The 21443-nt window shown below is 48.4% G+C and overlaps 2 protein-coding genes and 1 non-coding gene across 6 annotated transcripts; 2 read left to right on the top strand and 1 right to left on the bottom strand.

Moving 5' to 3' along the window:
- The first annotated feature begins 12 nt into the window (after positions 1–12).
- On the top strand, positions 13–10303 carry VPS11 (VPS11 core subunit of CORVET and HOPS complexes). The gene is made up of 16 exons (XM_070473486.1): positions 13–240; positions 1259–1403; positions 1501–1636; positions 1950–2113; positions 2713–2960; positions 3669–3870; positions 4269–4420; positions 5279–5465; positions 6135–6281; positions 6591–6779; positions 6885–7046; positions 7470–7609; positions 7698–7900; positions 8028–8199; positions 9488–9710; positions 9796–10303. Exons 1-16 carry the CDS (start codon positions 50–52, stop codon positions 9958–9960), a joined length of 2826 nt encoding a protein of 941 aa, XP_070329587.1. The 5' UTR covers positions 13–49; the 3' UTR covers positions 9961–10303.
- Positions 10304–11923: 1620 nt separating this feature from the next.
- LOC139037306 (U6 spliceosomal RNA) lies at positions 11924–12031 on the bottom strand. The gene has a single exon (XR_011490127.1). It is a non-coding gene; the product is annotated as a U6 spliceosomal RNA (small nuclear RNA).
- A 1815-nt stretch (positions 12032–13846) lies between these two features.
- On the top strand, positions 13847–21164 carry HMBS (hydroxymethylbilane synthase). 4 transcript variants are annotated; one of them, XM_020872012.2, is made up of 14 exons: positions 13848–14041; positions 16452–16505; positions 16856–16928; positions 17299–17348; positions 17438–17493; positions 17874–17951; positions 18160–18237; positions 18352–18427; positions 19535–19648; positions 19896–19934; positions 20056–20175; positions 20403–20456; positions 20584–20670; positions 20755–21164. In XM_020872012.2, the coding sequence occupies exons 1-14, from the start codon at positions 14009–14011 to the stop codon at positions 20926–20928; spliced, it is 1086 nt and encodes a 361-aa protein (XP_020727671.1). In that variant the 5' UTR covers positions 13848–14008; the 3' UTR covers positions 20929–21164. The 4 variants fall into 4 exon arrangements, with proteins under 4 accessions (XP_020727673.1, XP_020727674.1, XP_020727671.1 ...); XM_020872013.2 differs by lacking the exon at positions 13848–14041 and adding an exon at positions 14208–14315; XM_020872014.2 differs by lacking the exon at positions 20403–20456 and having other exon boundaries at positions 13847–14041.
- Positions 21165–21443: the final 279 nt, after the last annotated feature.

Raw genomic sequence — 21443 nt, 5'->3', positions numbered from 1 at the left:
GGCTCCTGTCATGTGACCTCTTCCCCGAAGGCGGGGACCTTCGGCCAAGATGGCGACCTACCTGCAGTGGCGGCGCTTCGTTTTCTTCGACAAGGAGCTGGTGAAGGAGCCACAAGGCAATGATGGGGCTGCTCCCGGAGCCGCGCCTGCCTCTGGACCCGCTGCTTCCAAGTTCCTTTGCCTCCCTCCTGGCATCACAGTCTGCGACTCAGGCAGAGGGAGCCTAGTCTTTGGAGATATCCTTCTTGTGGAGCTGTCCCTTCCCTCCTCGAATCCCTGAAGAGATCCAGCTGGATGAAATCTGTCGGTCAGAGGGGTTCGTGTTACGTGCCAGTGTCCTTTAGATGGGCGCTCAATGCTCCTTCTGTGGTCTGAGGGAAGAAAAGAGGAAGTCCATTCTCTTTAGCTTGTTGCCAAATGAGCGAATAATCCTGGGCAAGTCGTTTAACCTCTCTGAACTTCAATTTCCTTATCTGCAAAAGGGGCGTAAAATAACAGTTGGGCAAGGTTTTTGTTTTTAAGGTCGATCAAAAGAACAGATGCAAGTTGATTTTAAAAGATGAATATGTAAGGTGTCATTATCTCCCCAGCCCATATTGTGGGAGAAGAGTTAAATGAAACCATGGTTTTTTGCTTTGTTTTGTATAATGCTGCCCCTAATCTCTGGCCTTTGTACTCTTTTTAAAATGGGGAGTTTCCAGAGATAATATGTGGCAAAACCCTTGAAAAATTTAAACAGTTGTGTAGATTTTGTTTTTTATTGTGCATGCATGCTTAGTCATGCCCAGTTCTTTGCAACTCCATGAACTGACACCCATGCAGACTTCTCTATCCATGGAATTTCCCAGGCAAGAATACTGGAGCGGGTTGCCATTTCCTTCTCCAGGGCACCTTCCTGACCCAGGGTTTAAACCTCCATCTCTTGCATCTCCTGCATTGGCAGGTGGGTTGTTGACTAGCTGAGCCACTGGGGTGCTGTGCTGTGCTCAGTCATGTCTGACTGTTTGGGACCCCAGTTACTGTAGCCCACCAGGCTCCTCTGTCCATGGGGATTCTCCAGGCCAGAGTGCTGGAGTGGGTTGCCATGCCCTCCTCCGGGGGATCGTCCCAACCCAGGGATCGAACCCAGGTCTCCCGAATTGCAGGTGGATTCTTTACCATCTGAGCCACCAGGGAAGCTCTGGGGGGTAGTTGTTATTTGGGCTAAATGTAAGAATCTCCCCTTGGAAAGGAGGCTCCTTGACTGCTCTGCACATATGGAAGGCCAGATCTGGTTCTTGCCCCGCTCCCTACAGCTTACAGGTTTCCAGGCCTACAAACTACGGGTGACACACCTGTACCAACTGAAGCAGCACAATATTCTGGCCTCTGTTGGTGAGGATGAAGAAGGCATCAACCCCCTGGTGAGTCCTAGAAGGGAAACAAGAAAGACCCAGAGGCCTGGGAATGATTATTCGCTGGAGGGTGACTAGCATTCACACATCTGAGGTCTATCCCCAGGTAAAGATCTGGAACCTGGAGAAGAGAGATGGTGGCAATCCACTTTGCACTCGAATCTTCCCTGCCATCCCGGGGACAGAACCGACTGTTGTATCTTGTTTGACTGTCCATGAAAATCTCAACTTTATGGCCATTGGTAAGAAGAAAGAAGGCAAAGCTAACACCCCATGATTCTTTATAGAGTTCCTTCAGAGTTGCTTCTACAGCTCATTTTCACTGTTTTCATGAGACTATTTTGTACTAAAGTGAGGCCTTTTGAGATTTTAAAGTTTAGGATGGGAAAGCATATAGTTTTGTTTTTTGAAAATAAGTACTAATTTTCATGGTAACCACTGGAGAGGTTGGGTATGAGGAGAAAGATGGTCACTTCTAAAAGTGCCTCTAAAGGTTTTTTTCTGCTTCTGTGCCTTTTCAGCCTCAATAAAATGTTGTTCCCCACTCTCCTACAGGTTTCACAGATGGCAGTGTTACATTGAACAAAGGGGACATCACTCGGGACCGACATAGCAAGACCCAGATTTTGCACAAGGGCAACTATCCTGTTACTGGATTGGCCTTTCGCCAAGCAGGAAAGACCACTCACTTGTTTGTTGTGACAACTGAGAATGTTCAGGTATGACCAGCGCCTCCTGGTATGACTGTTAGGGGCAAGTAGGAAAGGCTTTTTTATTGTTCAGTGGGCTAGGGTAAGGAACTGACAAAAGAGGTTCTTATATTTTTAATCATAGCCTTGAAACATTCGCCTAATTTAATATTTTATTTCTTTACTTAGGAGACTGGGAAGAGTTAGAGCTAGGAAAAGAACTCTTGGGCTTGTAGCAGAAGACATAAGTTTTTCTTTTAATAGGCTTGTTAAGTGATGCTGGACAAGTTACTTCTTTGGTTCTTGTGCTTCTAATATAACAGCTTACTCACACCAATAGTTTTCTTTTCAGCCAGAGTTTTCTGATAAAGCAGTAAAATTCTCTTACTTGCTGAATATCTGTAGTAAGTAGTGATAGTGTGTACAGAGGAAGAAAATGTGGTCTCTGCTTATATATTTAGTAGATGGCTGATGGTAATGGCCCATTTAATGGAGAAGGCAAGCATCCAGGTAAAGTCTTAGGGTGCTAAGAATTAAGAGAGCCAGTATGGAGGTGGGGATACCTTTGGGAACATTTAGATGCCACCTCCTCAAAGGGAGCCTGTTAACCCCTCTCTTACTTCTCACAGTCCTACATAGTTTCTGGAAAGGACTATCCTCGTGTGGAATTGGACACCCATGGTTGCGGCCTGCGCTGCTCAGCCCTCAGCGACCCTTCTCAGGACCTGCAGTTCATAGTGGCGGGAGACGAATGTGTCTATCTGTACCAGCCTGATGAACGTGGGCCTTGCTTTGCCTTTGAGGGCCATAAACTCATCGCTCACTGGTTTAGAGGCTATCTTGTCATTGTCTCCCGTGACCGGAAGGTTTCTCCCAAGTAAGGATTCTATGGAGAAGCAAAAGGGAGTGGCCTGGGCTTGTTCCCTAGAATTAACCTGATTTCAAACTCCTGATGCCTACATCCTGTCAACCTCCTACTTTGTACTTTTTGTAGAGGTGTTTACACCTAGACTCAGTTATAACTTTTTTTTTTTTTTGCTGAAAAGTGTGCTTTTGCTGCAGACATTTGCTGAGCAATCCTTTTGCACTCACTGGTCCAGGGAATTTGGGGCCTGGTATTGGGTTGTTTAATTACTTGGGCGAAATGAATTGGGTAGAGGAACAAGGGATTGAATAGTGGAGAGATTGGAAAATGCTGGGAGATGCAACACAGGGTGGTTTTTCTTTCTTTTTTTCCTGAGTCATCAGAAAGTGGGACAGAATCTTCAGCGTGTTGCAGGCGATCCTTGTCAGATATTAGTTTTCATTCAGCACTAATTATTTGTTAAATCTTGGATGTTGGAATTACTTAAGTTTTCAATCTGTTGCCTGTATTAATTATAGGATCCTTAAAGGTAAGATCAGGTCTACACATACTCTTCCCACAGCTGCCAGCACCACGCTGTGTATTGAAGGATGAGCTGCTAGCAGTGACTTGTTTTGGGAGGAATAGGTAGCACCAGAGTTGTCAAGGGAAAGGAAATAGAGGGGAGCTGAGACTGAGGTGGTACAGATAAATATCCGGTGCTTTTTCTTTCCCACCCAGGTCAGAGTTTACCAGCCGGGACTCCCAGAGCTCTGACAAACAGATTCTCAACATCTATGACCTGTGCAACAAGTTCATAGCCTATAGCGCTGTCTTTGAGGATATAGTGGATGTGCTTGCTGAGTGGGGCTCCCTGTACGTGCTGACGCGGGATGGGCGGGTCCACGCACTGCAGGAGAAGGACACACAGACCAAACTGGAGGCAAGGCCACCAGGTTCCCAGAGCTGGCTATGGGCACCCAGACACGGCTCTAGGAACAGACTCCCCAAGTCGCCTTGGCCAGGGTGTTTCCTTCCCTTTGGGTCACAGCCTTACTCAGCCTCTTTAGGGTAAGATTCCAAGGTCAGTGGTCTGAGATGTGGCTTTAGAGGGAAGCAGTGGCTGGGGGCCTGAGCCCACTCTCAGGGTCCACTCTGCCTGCCTGCAGAGAACCTAGTGAGGTGAGCTAATGTTAGTCTTGGGGTGTCTGGGGGTCTCACCCTAAGATCTAGGCTGATTGGAACTTCATAACCGTCTGGCTTGTGTGTTGTGGGTGCATTCTGGGAAGGTGTCTTCTTAGGCCTCCTTCTTCCAGTTTTCTAATCTCTCTTCCTTTCCAGATGCTGTTTAAGAAGAACCTATTTGAGATGGCGATTAACCTGGCCAAGAGCCAGCATCTAGACAGTGATGGGTTGGCCCAGATCTTCATGCAGTATGGGGACCATCTCTATAGCAAGGGCAACCACGATGGTGCTGTCCAGCAGTATATCCGGTCAGTCTGGAGGCGCTTTAGGATAAACCTGTGAATGCAGGAACGGAGAGCCAGCTAGACTGAAATCTGCACTTGGGGACTGGGGCGGATGGTGGACTCCATCGTGAATTGTCCTTTTTTCCTACATAAATTGCGATTCCTCAAATGAGGAGACAGTATACCTTATTGGAAAGGGAATATTTAGGGTCAGATGCTACATGACCAGTATGCAGTTGAGCTGATGAAAAGTGAAAGTGCTAGTCACTAGTTGTGTTTGATTCTTTGCGACCCCATGGACTGTAGCCCACCAGGCTCCTCTGTCCATGGAAATTCTTCAGGTAAGAATACTGAAGTGGGTAGCCTTTTCCAGGAGGTCTGCCCAACCCAGGGATTGAAACCAGATCTCCTGCATTGCAGGCAGATTCTTTACTGTCTGAGCTACCAGAAAAGCTCTCAAGGAAGTTGAGCTGAAAAGTACCTGTTATTTTAAATGTTAGCTTGGCCTTTGTTAATACTCATTTTGATCAAATTCTTTAAAGGGGAAAGGGTATTCATCTCTTGTTTCCACCGTTTCTTTTCTTGGTACTAATTAGTTTTCTGACCTAGTGAAGGGTTCTAAGACCCTGTCTAGCTTCTTTGCCAACCTCTCTAGAATTCCTGTTTTCAGAACCAGTGTTCTGGAGCCTTGCTGCTCCTCTGGTCCCCAGTCTAGTAGCATCGATAGCATCTGGGATTTTGTGAGAATTGCAGGATCTCATGCCTCACCCCAGACCTGCTGAAACAGAATTTGCATTTCGAGACCTGCAAGTGATTCCTATGCATATGAAAGTTTGAGAAGTATGATGATCCTGATGCTGTTGGACACCTGTGTCTCCCTAGAACCATTGGAAAGTTGGAGCCATCATACGTGATCCGCAAGTTCCTCGATGCCCAGCGCATCCATAACCTGACGGCCTACCTGCAGACCCTGCACCGGCAGTCCTTGGCCAACGCCGACCACACCACCCTGCTGCTCAACTGCTACACCAAGCTCAAGGACAGCTCGAAGCTGGAGGAGTTCATCAAGGTGCAGAGTGGTGCTGGCAGAGGGTTCCTTGAGGGGCTTCACCAGGACTGCAGGGAGAGGGAAGAGCTGCCTGTATTTAGGAACCAGAAGCCTCTGGTCCTCTGGTCTGTAGGCAAGGAAGAGAAATAGCCTTTTCTGTGAGTTCTCTCCTGTCTCCCCTCTCTTTTTTTTTTTTTTTTTTGCTGTACTGTGTGGCTTGTGGGATTTTCATTCCCCCACCAGGGACTGAACCTGGGCCCCCAGCAGTGAAGGCATAGAGTCCCAACCACCAGACTTCCAGGGAATTCCCCCCGTCTTGTTTCTTGATGCCAGAACTTCTTGTGGTATCTAAGCCTCAGGAAGCCCAGTGTCCCTAGAGGCATCCCTCTAACAGTAGAGGCAGAGGAACACTTGTGGAGAGGCAGGATAACTATGTTTTAAAAGCATCATCTGTGGCACTTCCCTGGAAGTCCAGTGATTAAGACTTTGCTTCCACTGCAGGCATCATGGGTTCGCTCCCTGCTGTGGGGCAACTAAGTTTCCACATGCAACTCGGTGTGGCAAAAAAAAAAAAAAAATCCACCTTACTGTTACCTTAAGAATCTGGTCTTAGAATGAGATGCATATTTCCTTTCCCTTGCCCAGCCACAACCTCTCTGTGAATGGTTTTGTCTAACGTCTTCCTGACAGACAAAGAGTGAGAGTGAAGTCCACTTTGATGTGGAGACAGCCATCAAGGTCCTCCGGCAGGCTGGCTACTACTCTCACGCCCTCTATTTGGCTGAGAACCATGCTCATCATGAGTGGTACTTAAAGATCCAGCTAGAGGACATCAAGGTAGGTGAGCCTCCTGACTCGGGCAGGCCGTGTTCTTTTTCTGGGATATCCCTCGGATGATGAAAGTACCTTCTAGGACTTGCCTGGGGGTCCAGTGGTTAAAGGGTCTCCTTCCAATACAGTGAACATGGGTTCAGTCCTTGGTCAGGGAACTAAGAGCCCACATGCTGTGGGGCAACTGAGCCCACGTGCGCCACAACTAGAGAATCCACGCAGGGAGCCCAAAGAAGAAAATAGTAATAGAAATAAAATGTGTCTTGATGGGTGAGGCAGGAGCATGCAATTCCGTTGCCCTTTCTGTCCCCACAGAATTATCAGGAAGCCCTCCGATATATTGGCAAGCTGCCTTTTGAGCAGGCGGAGAGCAACATGAAACGCTATGGCAAGATCCTCATGCACCATATACCAGAGCAGACAACCCAGCTGCTGAAGGGACTCTGTACCGACTATCGGCCTAGCCTTGAAGGCCGAGGTGATAGGGAGGCTCCAGGCTGCAGGGTGAGGCCTCAGGGAGAACGGCTTTTGAACATATGGGGGTCATCTTAGGGGCATGGGTAGCAGGCCCACTCACTTGGCCTCCTCTCTCGTCCCTTGCCATCCTAGGCCAACTCGGAGGAGTTCATCCCCATCTTTGCCAACAACCCTCGAGAGCTGAAGGCGTTCCTAGAGCACATGAGTGAGGTGCAACCTGACTCCCCGCAGGGCATCTATGACACGCTGCTTGAGCTGCGACTCCAGAACTGGGCCCACGAGGAGGATCCACAGGTGAGGCCTGGCAGAGCTACCAGAGGTGTTGAGAAAAAGACAGCCCTTCCATTTCTTCCCTGGTTGCCACTTGCTGCTTGCTTTAGATCAATAACACCTCACCCTGAGGGGCTAAATGGTTCCCCATGAAAAGAAAATTGAAGACTTCCTTGCAGGGAGTCAGACACGACTGAGTGACTTTCACTGCTGGTCTAAAACCAGAGTTTTAGGCAGGCTAAGACTCTGCACTCCCAGTGTGGGGGGCCTGGTTTCGAACCCTAGTCGGGGAACTAGATCCCATATGCCACAACTAAGAGCCAGCGTAACCTAAATAAATAAATACTGGGGAGAAAAAAGAGGAAATTGGAGTGAGGGGAAGAGTAGTTGCCTTCCTTAGGAGTCACTTTTCCCCTAATGTCCGGCAGCTCCACCCTTCTCTTCTAGGTCAAAGAGAAGCTTCACGCAGAGGCCATCTCCCTACTGAAGAGTGGCCGCTTCTGTGATGTCTTTGACAAGGCCCTGGTCCTCTGCCAGATGCACGACTTCCAGGATGGAGTCCTTTACCTCTATGAGCAGGGCAAACTGTAAGAGTCGGGGTACTGGGGAGGGGCAGAGCTGAGTCGCTCGCGTGAGTGAGGGTCGGCCGCTGACGCACACCCCGCCTGGCCGCAGGTTCCAGCAGATCATGCACTACCACATGCAGCACGAGCAGTACCGGCAGGTGATTGCCGTGTGTGAGCGCCACGGGGAGCAGGAGCCCTCCCTGTGGGAGCAGGCGCTCAGCTACTTTGCCCGCAAGGAAGAGGACTGCAAGGAGTATGTGGCGGCTGTGCTCAAGCACATCGAGAGCAAGAACCTCATGCCACCCCTTCTAGGTACTCTGGGGGGCGGGCTGGGTGGCTAGGTGGGTACAGGCTGCTGGCGGTCGGGCTCTGGGGCAGGAGTCCTTCAGCTCTGTCCAGAAAGCTGCGTGCTTCATGGTTTTGCTTCCCCCCATCTCAGTGGTGCAGACCCTGGCCCACAACTCCACGGCCACCCTGTCTGTCATCCGGGACTATCTGGTCCAAAAACTGCAGAAACAGAGCCAGCAGATCGCCCAGGACGAGCTCCGGGTGCGGCGCTACCGAGAGGAGACCACCCGCATCCGCCAGGAGATCCAGGAGCTGAAGGCAAGGTACTTGGCATCCAGGAGTGTAGAGGTATCCAGGGATAAGCTTGTTCTTCACAGGGTGTCATTTTTTACATACAAAGGATTATATGGAGTAAGTATCAGCATTTCATTCTTGAAGATCTGTTTTAATGCTGGAATTCCAAAGAATGGTTTATTACATAGAACATGATTTATTGGGTTTTGTTATCTTGTAGCAGGTACTTTTCTCTCTATATGTGCCTGTATTTTACCTTTCCTAAAGATACATCTAAGTTGTGGTGGGAAGCCCTCGGAAGTAAAAAACGTTGACAAAAAAGTGGATAGTTTACAAGTATTTATAGTAGACATTAACCCTTAACTTTGCCATTAACTTTATAAAATATTTGTTATTGTTATTTAGTCACTAAGTCATGTCCAGTTTCTTCATTCCATCAATATTTACTGAGTCCGTTTTGTCCCAAGCCCCATTCTTAACACAGAGAGAAAGTCCTGCCTTCACAGAGCTTATGTTGTGGAGGTAGAGATAGACAGTAAACGTGTTAAATAAGCATACTACTGTAGTGTGTTCGATGGTGCTAAGTTCTAAGAAGAAAATTGAGGAAGAGGAATAGGGTGAGAGGTTTAGGTGTGTTGTAATTGATAAAGTGGTCAGGAAAGGTCTTGTTTCAGGAAAGGGTCAGGAAAGGTCAGGAAAGAAAAAGGTCAGGAAAGGGTCACATGCGATTAAGACCTGAAAGAATTTAGTGGCAGTAGTGGAAATTGAAAGAGAGATAGCAATCCCCCCATGGATTGGATGGACATGCTGGGAGTGTGCTGAGACTCCCTGAAGGCCCAACGTGGGATCCTCTTGTGACCTCCTTTAGGTGGTAGGAAGATCAGGGCCTCGTAGTTCCTATTCATTCATTCCTTCATTCATTGCTGCTTTGGGTCTTTGTTGCTGCACACAGACTTTCTCTAGTTGTGGTGAGGGGCTACTCTAGTTGCAGTGCTTGAGCTTCTCATCATGGTGGCATCTCTTGTTGATGAGAATGGACTTTAGGATGTGTGGGCTTCTGTAGTTGGCAGCTTGTGGGCTCTAGAGCATGGGCTTAGTAATTGGAGGGCACAGGGTTAGTTGCCCCAGACTATGGATTGAACCTGTGACCCCTGCATTAGCAAGCAGATTCTTAACCACTGGACCTTCAAGGGAGTCCCTTGTCATTGCTTAATGGGGACGTTGCTCTCCTTGTTTTGTCGAGCTATCTCCTCTTTCCACATGGCTCCTGGCCCTGCCCTCACTCTTTGCCACTCTTCTGGTCTCCTTTGCCTGTAGTCCGAAGATTTTCCAGAAGACCAAGTGCAGCATCTGTAACAGTGCCTTGGAGCTGCCCTCAGTCCACTTTCTCTGCGGCCACTCCTTCCACCAACACTGCTTTGAGAGTTACTCAGAAAGTGACGCTGACTGCCCCACCTGCCTCCCTGAAAACCGCAAGGTCATGGATATGATCCGGGCCCAGGAACAGAAGCGAGATCTCCACGATCAGTTCCAGCACCAGGTTGTGGGGGGGGGGAGTGGCCACATGACTGCCCCACTTTTCCTCCTCCTCTGGGTTCTGACTCTGACCTTTTCTCTTTCCTCAGCTCAAGTGCTCCAACGACAGCTTCTCTGTGATTGCTGACTACTTTGGCCGAGGTGTTTTCAACAAATTGACTCTGCTGACCGACCCGCCCACAGCCCGACTGACTGCGAGCCTGGAGGCCGGGCTGCAGCGCGACTTGCTCATGCACGCCAGGAGGGGCACGTAGGCGCTAGTGGGAAGGGGGGTGACGGTAGAGGCCCGGCAGCAGGAACGCAGAGACAGCGCTGTTGCGTAGGAGTTGGGGAGACCTACCCAGGACCCCCCTCTCATCTGATGCCATTGCCCTCAGGACTTAAGGGGACTTTCTTTTCCTGCCTCCTCCTTTGGCTGGCCAATCCACTCTTCCTCCTGTTGCCTTTCTGAGCAGTGTAGATCATTCCAGACCAGCGGGGGAGGGCACCTCAGTAACCTCAGAGTCTGGACAATAGCTGCTTTATTCTCTATCCAAGAGCACCAGGCTGTGCTTGGGTCCTGGCTCCCAGAGTCTATAAATAAAAACATATAATGATTTCGGGGTTGAAGGATTTATTGTGGAGACTTCTTGGTGATTCTTAACTGCAAAATGTACTTCTTTACCTCTGCTCTCCTAGAGCGTCCTTTCCCTTGCTACAGAGTTCCTTAAAGATGATGTTAACGAGACTTCATGCCAGTAACAAGCCAGGCCTCTGGCATTTAGCACAGTTCAGTCTACTGAAGAACGTCTGCAAAGGCTAAGGCCTGAGGCCCAAGAGCAGCCTGGACTGAGGCTGCTCTGTAGTGAGGCTGGTCTCTGGCTCTTGTGTGGACAAGGTGTTCAGGCAGGAGGCGGAGTCTGGTGAGGGGCCTTGGACTGAAGCTTGCCTTCATAATGGGTGGGTCGGTGTCTTGCTGTATTCAGCACCAGATGATAAGCAGGATAAAAAGGGCCTTTATGAAACATTTTTTTCTGTCTTGGAAGTTGTCAGCTGAAGTTTGTGTTGTTATAGGTGTCTGTGTGTCATTTGGGTTACACTGCCCATTGGAAAATTGCTCCTATGGGTCTGTTTGATTAAAAGAAGTAACTTGGACATTGTGGTTTACGCAGTATTTAGAAAAGGTGGAGTGCACTACATTGGAAGCAGCTGAGAATACAGACTTTGGATCAGCTCTCCAGAGCTTGAATCCTAGTTCCACTTAAGGCAATTCTGAACCTTCTCTGAACCTCAGTTCTTCGTCTATGCATAAGGAATTACAACATCTTTCTGGTATGGCTGTTATGAAGCTTTAAGGAGCCAATCAATGGATGTGTTATTGGTCCCCAGCAGGTTGGTGACTCCTCAATGGATCCTTTGCTTGAAGTTGCAAATGCCAGTAGAAATCAAGTTTGGTATAGCAGAGTAGAAACTGTATTCACTGATGAAGGAATGGAGAAGAGAGAGCACATGCTCTAAAGACACCTTCTCCCTGCAAGGAGGGGAGTAAGGGAATTCAAAAAATAGGAGGCAGACAGGTCAGACTCTAGGAAAGGATTTGGGGGGGCAGCCTGGACATGACAGTCTTCCATGCTTCTTTGCACATGGCAGGAATTGTACCTGGTAGTGTACAGATAGCCCCCTTGGGCAGGGATCTTGGCATGTTGATGAAGAAAAGCTAGCTTTAGGACACCACCAGTTCTCATCTGCTTTGGGGCTGTTGACCACCCCATATCTTTTAAAGTTCAACTGCAAAACATCTCTGTCAAATACTAGGTGCTTTTGAAACACACATAGGTAAGTCAAGTTTGGACACTTTTAGCCCTCAGGGGCTGGTATGGACGACAGGTGTCCAGATTTGTGGAAGTGATTAATAGACAATTATTAGCACTGTTAATGGGTAAAGCGTTACTAACAAGTCCTTTCCTGGCTAATACTAAAAATGTATTGGCACTCCCATTTCACAGTTATTTGTGTTTAGGCATGACCTTGGATCTCTGAGCCAGTTTTGACTCATTATAAAAATAGAAATGCCCTGGCTCACTGCAACTATAGAGAAAAGCCCACACAGCAATGAAGACCCAGCCCTGCCCAAAATAAATTTTTTTTTTAAATAGTGAAAAAAAAACAATTTCAGCATTGCGTGCCCAAGGCGTTTCCTTTGGGCTGGAGGCAATATCTGGACCATGGGAAAAAGAGCAAAATATGAAACGCTTCACGAATTTGCGTTGTCATCCTTGTGAAGGAGCCATGCTTATCTTCTCTGTATGGTTCCAATTTTAGTATATGTGCTGCCGAAGCGAGCACCCAAAATAAATATTTTTTAAAATAAAAATAAAAATGTTGCCTACTTCAGGGTTGTAGCAGAAGCACTGCATAAGCTGCACTAATTGCTTGTGACACAGCTAAGGAGATAAAGCTGTAGAATTCTGGATGATTAACTTTCAAGAGCAGACCCTTTTCATTTGTAGACTTTGAATCCAGCCTGGGGGCATGGTAAATTGCTCAAGTAGCCTTACTTCCAACCCTCATACATGTATGGGTGCTCAGTCATGTTGGACTCTTTGAGATGCCCTGGACTGTAGCCTACCAGCCTCCTCTGTCCATGGGATTCTCCAGGCAAGAATACTGGAGTGGGTTGCCATTTTCTCCTCCAGGGGATCTTCTGGACCTAGCGATCCAACCTGCATCTCCTGTGTCTCCTGTACTTGCAGGCAGGTTCTTTACCACTGCGCCACCTGGGAAGTCCGCAACCCTGCATAGTATGGCTTAATATCTTTTTCTTCTCAGGGACTCACACTTTGGCTTATTGACTTTTGGGGGGCAGTAGGGACAACAAAGAACTTATTTTGTGGGTAAATCTGGGGAGCATATTTTAGCCACAGGACATCGGTACTCCTGGCTAGGTAAAAATAAAATGAATAGTTGGGCCTGGGTCTCAAAACAATGAAGACCGGAGCTAGCCTTGGAGAGTAGGAGCTCTCAGTCAGTTCAGTCGCTCAGTCATGTCCAACTCTTTGCGACCCCATAGAGTGCAGCACACCAGGCTTCCCTGTCCATCACCAAATCCCAGAGCTTGCTCAAACTCCTGTCCATCGAGTTAGTGATGCCATCCAACCACCTCATTCTCTGTCGTCCCCTTCTCCTCCTGCCTTCAATCTTCCCGAGCATTGGGGTCTTTTCAGTGACTCAGTTCCTTGCATTAGGTGGTCAAAGTATTGGAGCCTCAGCTTCAGCATCAGTCCTAGCAATGAATATTCAGGACTGAGTTCCTTTAGGATGGACTGTTTGGATCTCCTTACAGTCCAAGGGACTCAAGAGTCTTCTCCAACACCACAGTTCAAAAGCATCAATTCTTCGGCACTCAGCTTTCTTTATGGTTCAACTCACATCTTTATGTGACTACTGGAAAAACCATAGCTTTGACCAGACAGACCTTTGTCACTAAAGTAATGTCTCTGCTTTTTAATATGCTGTCTAGGTCGGTCATAGCTTTTCTTCCAAGGAGCAAGCGTCTTTATTTATTTTTAGTTCTACCAGTTTTTTGCTACCAACCCATCTCCCTCCACCCTCGTGCACACATGCTCAGTCATGTAACCCCATGGACTGCAGTCCGCCAGGCTCCTCTGTCCATGGACTTTTCCAGGCAAGAATACTGGAGTGGGTTACCATTTCCTTCTCCATCCAAGCGTCTTTTAATTTCATGGCTGCAGTCACCATCTGCAGTGATTTGGAGCCCAAGAAAATAGTCCGTCCTGTTCCCATTGTTTCCCCATCTATTTGTCATGAAGTGATGGGGCCGGATGCCATGATCTTAGTTTTTTTAATATTGAATTTTAATCCAGATTTTTCACTCTCCTCTTTCACTTTCATCAAGAGGCTCTTTAATTCTTTGCTTTCTGCCACAAGGGTGGTGTTATCTGCATATCTGAGGTTATTGATATTTCTCCCCGCCATCTTGATTCCAGCTGTGCTTCATCCAGTTCGGGATTTCGCAAGATGTACTCTGCATATAAATTAAATAAGTAAGGTTGCAATATCACTAGCGATGGTAACCCCAGGTAAGGTCTTTGCTGTTGCAATCGTTCTAATTCCCGCCCAGGGGAAGTCCCGCCCCGTCGGGCGGCGCCGGAAGTGACGTATTCCTTTAGCGGAGCCGGGAGTGTGGCTGCTGGAGAAGCTGGAGACCTGCGCGAGCCCAGTGTCCGGCCGGCAGGGGCCTTCGGCTTCCCCGACACCGGAGGACATTGGCGGCAGCCCCCGGCCTACCTGCTGAGCACAGCCATGTCTGGTAATGGCAACGCGGCCGCAACGGCGGTGAGTTCAGAGCCGGTGACCCGCTCAACCTCAGTCTTCCGCACTAGCGGTGCAACGATTGGCCCCAAGTTGCCACTGTCCGTCACCTATTGGTCGGGACGATTATCTGTCTTTTTTTTTTTTTTTCAACCCCCTTTGGCCCGAATAGTTTTTAAAGGGCCAGTAGCTGGGTTGCCCTTAAAATCCGTGTTGCCCTTAAAATCCGTGTTGCCCTTAAAATCCGTGTTGCCCTAGGGGAATCTGTGAACGGTGAGGACAGACTTAAGAGCAAAAGGTTTGTCTCGGACTGGAACAACGTTGCTGCGGGGATCTGAATGGCATTCCATGAGGCCTGGAGTCCACGGCTCTAGATTTAGTGACCCAACCCAGGAAAATTCATGTACACGAGACAGGGTGCTATTCCATGGGATCCCTTCACTCGAGACAGGTCCGAGGCACTTCGGACCGAGGGAAGAGAGCTTACCTCTAAGTCTCCGAACTACACACAAACGTTTTGGAAGTGCACCTTCTCCCCCTTTTTTTCTTTTAACGGCCACCTAGCCCCAACCTACACTCAAAATTCCCCCGCTGAGGCACCATTGAGTTACTACCTTTGTAGGTGGGGAGCGCCCTCGAGCCTTCCTATCCTTAGCCTGGGGTCCTAACTTTGGGCTTGTGCAGATGTAAAGTGCAGAGCCGGTGAGGCCAAAGTCAGCCTGAGATAAGGAGGGGAGAAGCTGTTTATCTCTTCCTGAACTACCTGCTGGTTAGGAGTGGGATTCTTTGCCATTTTTGACATACCTGAGAGCTGGACTAGAAGTAACAAGATGTGGATTCCAACTTTCAGTGGTAAAGAATTCTTTACCCAATGGTAAATCCGCCTGCCAATGCAGGAGACTCAGGTTCGGTCCCTGGGTCAGAAGATCCCCTGGAGTAGGAAATGGCAACCTGCTCCAGCATTCTTGCTGGGAAAATTTCATGGACAGAGGAACCTGGTGGGCTACAATCCGTGGGGTCACAGAGAGTCAGACATGACTGAACCTGCACAGGCATGCACCCATGATTTAACCTGTGGCCCTGGTCAAGTTGCTTTGCTCTTCACAGCCAGCCTTTGCTTCTATAACAGGTTCCTCTCTACCTGCTAAGTTGTTATGAAGATTAATAGCAATAGCTCTAGTATATATGTACTTGATAAGAATCTTTTTACTTGAATATTCTGTGCAGAGTCAATAAAACTAAGGGATAGTTTGAACATTGCAGTTTCCGGGATGTTTCTGTGGGCTCCTTGTGGCCCAGAATTTTAGTGGCCATGTTTGTCATTTTGAGCTTAGTCTAATTTGCTCAGGGTACCCTAGGGTTTATTTATTGGAGAAGTGATAGCTGTGGAGCAGACTAGAGTCTGAGAGCAACCAGCTGTTACCTCCTCTAGTAACAGAGGCCCCAGATACCTGGCTGCAGAAGAACTCCATAGGATGAAGATTCCAGAATAGGGAAAGTTGATAGTGTCTGTAGGGGCTATTGTCTGATCTGGAAAGAAATAGGACCTCAGACTGGAGAACTCAGTTCTCCCTGGTTGGCACTGATTACGTTTGTCCAAGGTACCCTGACAAGAGGAAGAGGTATGTCCCAGAGTTCTTGGCTTGGTCTATGACATCCTAATATTTCCTTCTTGGTGAAATCAGAGGCCACATTCTAGGTGAAGGGACATTAGACAGTTTATCCTCTTAGTCTTATAGAATATCAAAAGCAGAAGATACTTAAGTGCAAATTTCATTTTATAGATGAACAAATAACTTTATAGATGAAAAACAAAGATGGTGAATTTAAGGTCACCCTGCCAAGAGGCTGAGCAGGACTATATGTCAGATCTATTGACCCCAGTCCTTTACATTTGCATACCAACCAGATTACGGGATCCATAGTGTGGCAGCTATTGGGTAGGTCTTACAGTACCTAGGTAGCACTGACGCTTTCTTGAGTGCTGCTCTGTTGGGGATGCTGAACTTGTCCTCAGTGACTCAGCGCAAGTTCCCCTGTGTGGCCCCAGCTGCCCTGCCCCTGCCTGCTGCAGGCCCGCCCTCTCTGGGGCCAGGCTGATGGGCTTTATCTCTCTATCCACCTGGTTGGGTGCAGCATTCCTGGTGCCTTTGCTTAGATGGGCTTCAGGTTTAGTGTCCTTGGCATTACAGCAACAGCGGGTCCTGCTGTCGTCTCCCTCTGGTCTCTGCTTCTCTGGATCCGTGAGGAGGCAGAAGGTATTAGGGAAGTTAAAGGGACTGTCTTGGAGAGTCTTTCCCCACTCTGAGGCTCAGGTGGCCACAGGGAAGGGGCTGAGGATCCTTTATTCCAAGCCAGTGACTCTGGTTCTTGGACAAGGTTTTGAGGACCTCGAATAGCAGCGGGAACTGTAACCTGGGGACTTTTTTTGCAGGAAGAAGACACCCCAAAGATGAGAGTGATTCGAGTGGGTACCCGCAAGAGCCAGGTTAGTGCAGGTACCAGGGTGGAGGAGGTTTGTCCGAAGAGTTCTGTGTTCATAGTATTATAAGTTGGGGGGCCCAGAGGGTTCTCAGCAGCCTGGGGATGAAGGAAATGGGGTGACTGAGCATTAAATCCCATGCAGAATGACAGATGGCATTCTGTGAAGAGATAGTCCCTAGGCTGGGGAAGTTATTGGGGGTACAGAGGACTCCTAGTCCAGACCCCTCCCCTTCCTAGGTGGCCATTCAATCGCCTCTCTCAATTCCAGTCCCTTCAGGATCTCCATGACCCTGTGAGGATTTGAGCCTAGGGCAGTGGCCAGAGTACAGGGCTAACCTGAATTTCTCCCCCCAGCTGGCTCGCATACAGACGGACAGTGTGGTGGCAATGCTGAAAGCTTTATACCCAGGCCTGCAGTTTGAAATAAGTGAGTTTTCTGGACAGGAATGGAAGCTGATGGGAAGCTTTTACCCCCGCTGGAGGGGGTTTCTTTGACTAGAGCCTGGTCCCATTGCCTCTGAGAGTTCTTGGCTATCCCCAGTTTGGAGGGCCCATTCCTCCTCTGAACACCTCCAGCTTTGAGCTTACCTGGGCTAGCCTAACATTTTAACATCTTCTGCTTTGGGTCTTCTTATGATTGCGTCTGGTCTTCCTCCTAGATTGTACTTTCTCAGGGGATAGGATCTGTCACTTTTGTGCCTCTCTCTCCAGTGCCGATCTTAGCACAAGAGCTGGGCTTAGGAGGGGCTCAGAAAGTGCAGTTTCATGAGCATCTAATTGGTTGACTTTCTCTTCAGTTGCTATGTCCACCACGGGGGACAAGATTCTTGATACCGCGCTCTCTAAGGTAACACCATTTTTCATCCAACCCTTTCCTCCCTGCTTCTCTTTTCTTTCCCCCAAAGATTCACCTTGAAGTTCTTTCTTGCCTGGCAGATTGGAGAGAAGAGCCTGTTCACCAAGGAGCTGGAGCATGCCTTGGAGAGGAATGAGTAAGTGAAATCGGGAGCATGACACCCTCCCAAGCTCTCACTAGGACCCAGTGCACATCACATCTGGGTGTCAGCTAGACTGTTAGGCTTAAATGCTTAGATAGGCTAGAGAGGGGCTCAAATGTGAGATTTTCAGGCCTCAGAAAAGGAGAGAGTCCTGGATCTGAGCCATCTGGCTGCCTGGGGTGCTGGACTGGCTGGGGGAGAGGGGTGAGAGGGAAGAGAGGAGGGGGAGCAAGTCTCAGGGACCCAAGGTCTCAGAAATGCCTGCTTCCTGAACTGCTATAGGCTCCACCAGTGACAAACAGGCAGGAGTGAGTGGAGAAGGGTTGGGGCCTGCTGCTCAGACTCTTCTTCTTGCCTCTCTCCCATCTCCCTAGAGTGGACCTGGTTGTTCACTCGCTGAAGGACCTGCCCACGGTGCTTCCTCCTGGCTTCACCATTGGCGCTGTCTGCAAGTAAGATCCCTTCCAGTCAGGGAAATCACATTAACCTTGACTTTTCCCCTTGGAACTTGGCCTTCTGTCTCTAGGCTGTCTCCCCTAACCTAAGGAATGTCATGCATGGCAGAAAACTCAGAAAATGCTAGTTAGTTGACTGTTTAGAGAGACTGGAAGTGACCTGAACTGAGATCCTTCCCTCATTCTATGACCTCTCCATCTCCAGGCGGGAAAGCCCCTATGATGCTGTTGTCTTTCACCCAAAATTTGTTGGGAAGACTCTAGAAACCTTGCCAGAAAAGAGGTGAGTGGACAGGCATCTTGGGATATGTACAGCAGATGGAGGGGTGGAAGGAAGAGATTTCAGAACAGTTCCTGCTTAGGGTTAAATATAATTTTAAACCATCTTTCTGCACAGCGTGGTAGGAACTAGCTCCCTGCGGAGAGCAGCCCAGCTGCAGAGAAAGTTCCCACATCTGGAGTTCAAGAGTATTGTATCCTTTCAGAGAAGGGAGGAGGCAGCAGCCAAGGAGGAAGACAAAGTCCAGAGGGCCCTGGGAGTTGTGAGTGGGAAGGACTTCCAGAGGAGGTGGACTGTGAATGCAGTAGACTGCATGTTGTCCCATTCATCCACCCACCCATCTATCCATCCATCCATTCATAATCCTTTCATGTTTTTTTAGCCCCAAGCAAGTGTCTGGCACTGGGGATATGGTGAGGAAGATCAGCATTGTCCCTCCTAACATAGTTTACATTTTAGTTCTGGAGACAAACAACCAGGCATTGACAATACAGAGTGATGCTGAATAATGATTACATGGAGGCAGTGGGATTGGCAGTTGCTTCCATTTTAATTAATTAAACTTTTTAATTTTAGTATAGTTGATTTACGATGTTGTGTTAACCTCTGGTGATTTGGTGATTCAGTTATATATACATATTCCTTTTCATATTATTTTCCATTGTGGTTTATTACAAGATACTGGGCATAGTTCCAATGTGCTATACCGTGGGACCTTGTTGTTTATCTGTTTTTTATGTAGTAGTTTGTATCAGCTAATCTCAAACTCCGAATTTATCCCTACCCTATTATTTTCCCCTTTGGTAACCATAAATCCATTTTTATTTTATATTCCACCATATTTTGATTTTTACAGTTATGTTTGTAAAGCTGATTTTCAAAGTAGTATTTGCTAAGTGCTTCAATGTGGAAAGTAGAGAATTCTCTGGAGGCTTATACCTGGAACATCTAAACAGACTTGAGGGTCAAGGAAGGCTTCTCAGAGGTGTTGTAACCTTGGGTAAGGTTAAATATAATAACTTAAAACCTCTCTGTATCATTTCCTCATCTGTAAAATGGAGATGGTACTACTACTGCCTACTCTATCACCCTAGGGCTTTGGTGAAAATTCAGTGAATTGATGTATATAAAGCACTTCAGGACAGTGTGTGGCATATAGCAAGTATGAGTAAGTGTTAGCAGTTGTCACCAAGCTGAGAACTCAAAGGTGAGAAGTTAGCAGCTAGAGAGACTCAGGCAGAGGAAACAGTATCAGGCTCCAGCCTGCCCAGATCTTGTGGTCCTTAGCGTCTCTCCACAGCGGGGAAACCTCAACACGCGGCTGCAGAAGCTGGATGAGCTGCAGGAGTTCAGTGCCATCATCCTGGCTGCAGCTGGCCTGCAGCGCATGGGCTGGCAGAACCGGGTGGGGCAGGTAGGGCCTGTCCCTTTCCCCTCTCTAGTAATCTTCATCTCCTTCCTGCCTATATTCTTTCTGAATACCCACCTCTAGCCAGTGCAAGCTGGAAATGAGTCCCAGGTTGGGGAGGTTGGGGATCAGAGGCTGGACTCCCACTTTTGCTTATCCAGGCTTTCTGTAGGTAGGGAAACCCCAACTCAGTGCTGTGTGCTTCTGGGCACCCTTACCTCCACCCTTCTGACTGCCTCTTCTGCCCCCACAGATCCTGCACCCTGAGGAGTGCATGTATGCTGTGGGTCAGGTATGCTCGACCAGCGAAGCCATGTGTTGTTGTCCCCTTTTGTTTTCAACCAAGTACTGTCCCTTAGCTCTATTAGCTGGAAAAAGATTGGTTCTGGTATCTTAGGCTATTTTCCCATCAGGGGGCTCTGGGTGTGGAAGTTCGAGCCAAAGACCAGGACATCTTGGATCTGGTGGGTGTGTTGCACGATCCTGAGACTCTACTTCGCTGCATTGCTGAACGATCCTTCCTGAGGCACCTGGTAGGACCTGTGCTCCTGTGGAGGGGTGGGTATTAGGAAGGGTAATGGGGAGATTTCTCAATGCTGTGTATTTAGTCATAACTCATTCTTTCAAGAATGGACAGGACAGGTCTGGGCCCCTGCCTCATTTTCCGTTATGTCCTTAGCGGGGGTCTGCTTTATCTCTGTGGGCTTCTGGTTACAGGGTGGTGATAAGGGTCTTAGCTAACAGGGAGAACTTGTTGCAGGAAGGAGGTTGCAGTGTGCCAGTGGCAGTGCATACAGCTATTAAGGATGGGCAAGTAAGCAGGGGAAGATGGGTGGGAGGGCAGGGAAGGGACTCGCGTTTCCCGTGTATCCACCGGCATGAAGAGCACAGGTTTCTAAGTAGTTCTGACAGTCTACTGAGGCAGCCATTTTCTTTCCCAGTTGTACCTGACTGGAGGAGTCTGGAGTCTGAATGGTGCAGAGACCATGCAGGACACCATGCAGACCACCATCCACGTCCCTGTCCAGGTGCCAGGGCTGGAGGGAAGGGACACACCTTTATGTTAGCTTCCCTTTCGTTCTCACCAAACCCAACCCTTCTTCCCTATCCAGCATGAAGATGGCCCTGAGGATGATCCACAGCTGGTGGGCATCACTGCCCACAACATTCCACGACAACCCCAGCTGGCTGCTGAGAACCTGGGCATCAGTCTGGCCACCTTATTGCTGAACAAAGGCGCCAAGAACATATTGGATGTTGCACGGCAGCTCAATGAAGCCCACTAATTGGCCTGTGGGGCACAGGTGCCTGCCTTGCTGGTGCCCGGTGCCTACACCCCAGCCCTCTGCTACCTGAGGAGTGACTACCCCACAGGGCGGAACTGCAGGGGCAGAGACTTGTCTCACCGTGGGGCCTTGCCTCCCCAGTAGGTGGGGGCTTCCTCTCTTAGAGAAAAAAAATCTTAATAAGCCACAGCCTTTGAATGTAACCAGTTCTACTAATAAACCAAATTTGAAGGTGGTATTTGTTTTTGGTGGGGCTGCAGAAAAGGACAAAACTCAAAACCCTTTATGCCTGACCTCAGAGGCTAGGACCCTTTTAAAGTTCTCCTGAAAAAGGCCTGTCAATAGTTCCCATTTTCTGACAGAATCGTCTCCCAGGGAACGCCAAGAAAGACCCACCGTTTTTTTCTCTTTCTTTTTTAAGACCCATCATCTTAATAAGCTACAATTTGTCGCTCCAGTTAACAGTAAAGCCTTATATCGGTTCCCCCTCTCCCACTATCTTTAGGTATCTAGAG

Source organism: Odocoileus virginianus, chromosome 10, assembly GCF_023699985.2.
Source record: "Odocoileus virginianus isolate 20LAN1187 ecotype Illinois chromosome 10, Ovbor_1.2, whole genome shotgun sequence".
In the NCBI taxonomy this organism is placed as follows: Eukaryota; Metazoa; Chordata; class Mammalia; order Artiodactyla; family Cervidae; genus Odocoileus; species Odocoileus virginianus.
The sequence above is the reverse complement of the archived record's forward strand: the minus strand, read 5'-3'. Positions and strand labels throughout refer to the sequence as shown.

What these genes read in the sequence shown, in the direction of transcription:
- VPS11 (XM_070473486.1), top strand. Translation starts at nt 50, where the DNA reads ATGGCGACCTACCTGCAGTGGCGGCGCTTCGTTTTCTTCGACAAGGAG. An exon ending in ACACACAGACCAAACTGGAG is followed by an intron (nt 3,871 to 4,268) that starts GCAAGGCCACCA and finishes CTTCCTTTCCAG; the next exon opens with ATGCTGTTTAAGAAGAACCT. An exon ending in CCCACGAGGAGGATCCACAG is followed by an intron (nt 7,047 to 7,469) that starts GTGAGGCCTGGC and finishes CTTCTCTTCTAG; the next exon opens with GTCAAAGAGAAGCTTCACGC.
- HMBS (XM_020872012.2), top strand. Translation starts at nt 14,009, where the DNA reads ATGTCTGGTAATGGCAACGCGGCCGCAACGGCG. An exon ending in TTGATACCGCGCTCTCTAAG is followed by an intron (nt 17,349 to 17,437) that starts GTAACACCATTT and finishes CTTGCCTGGCAG; the next exon opens with ATTGGAGAGAAGAGCCTGTT. An exon ending in GCATGTATGCTGTGGGTCAG is followed by an intron (nt 19,935 to 20,055) that starts GTATGCTCGACC and finishes TTTTCCCATCAG; the next exon opens with GGGGCTCTGGGTGTGGAAGT.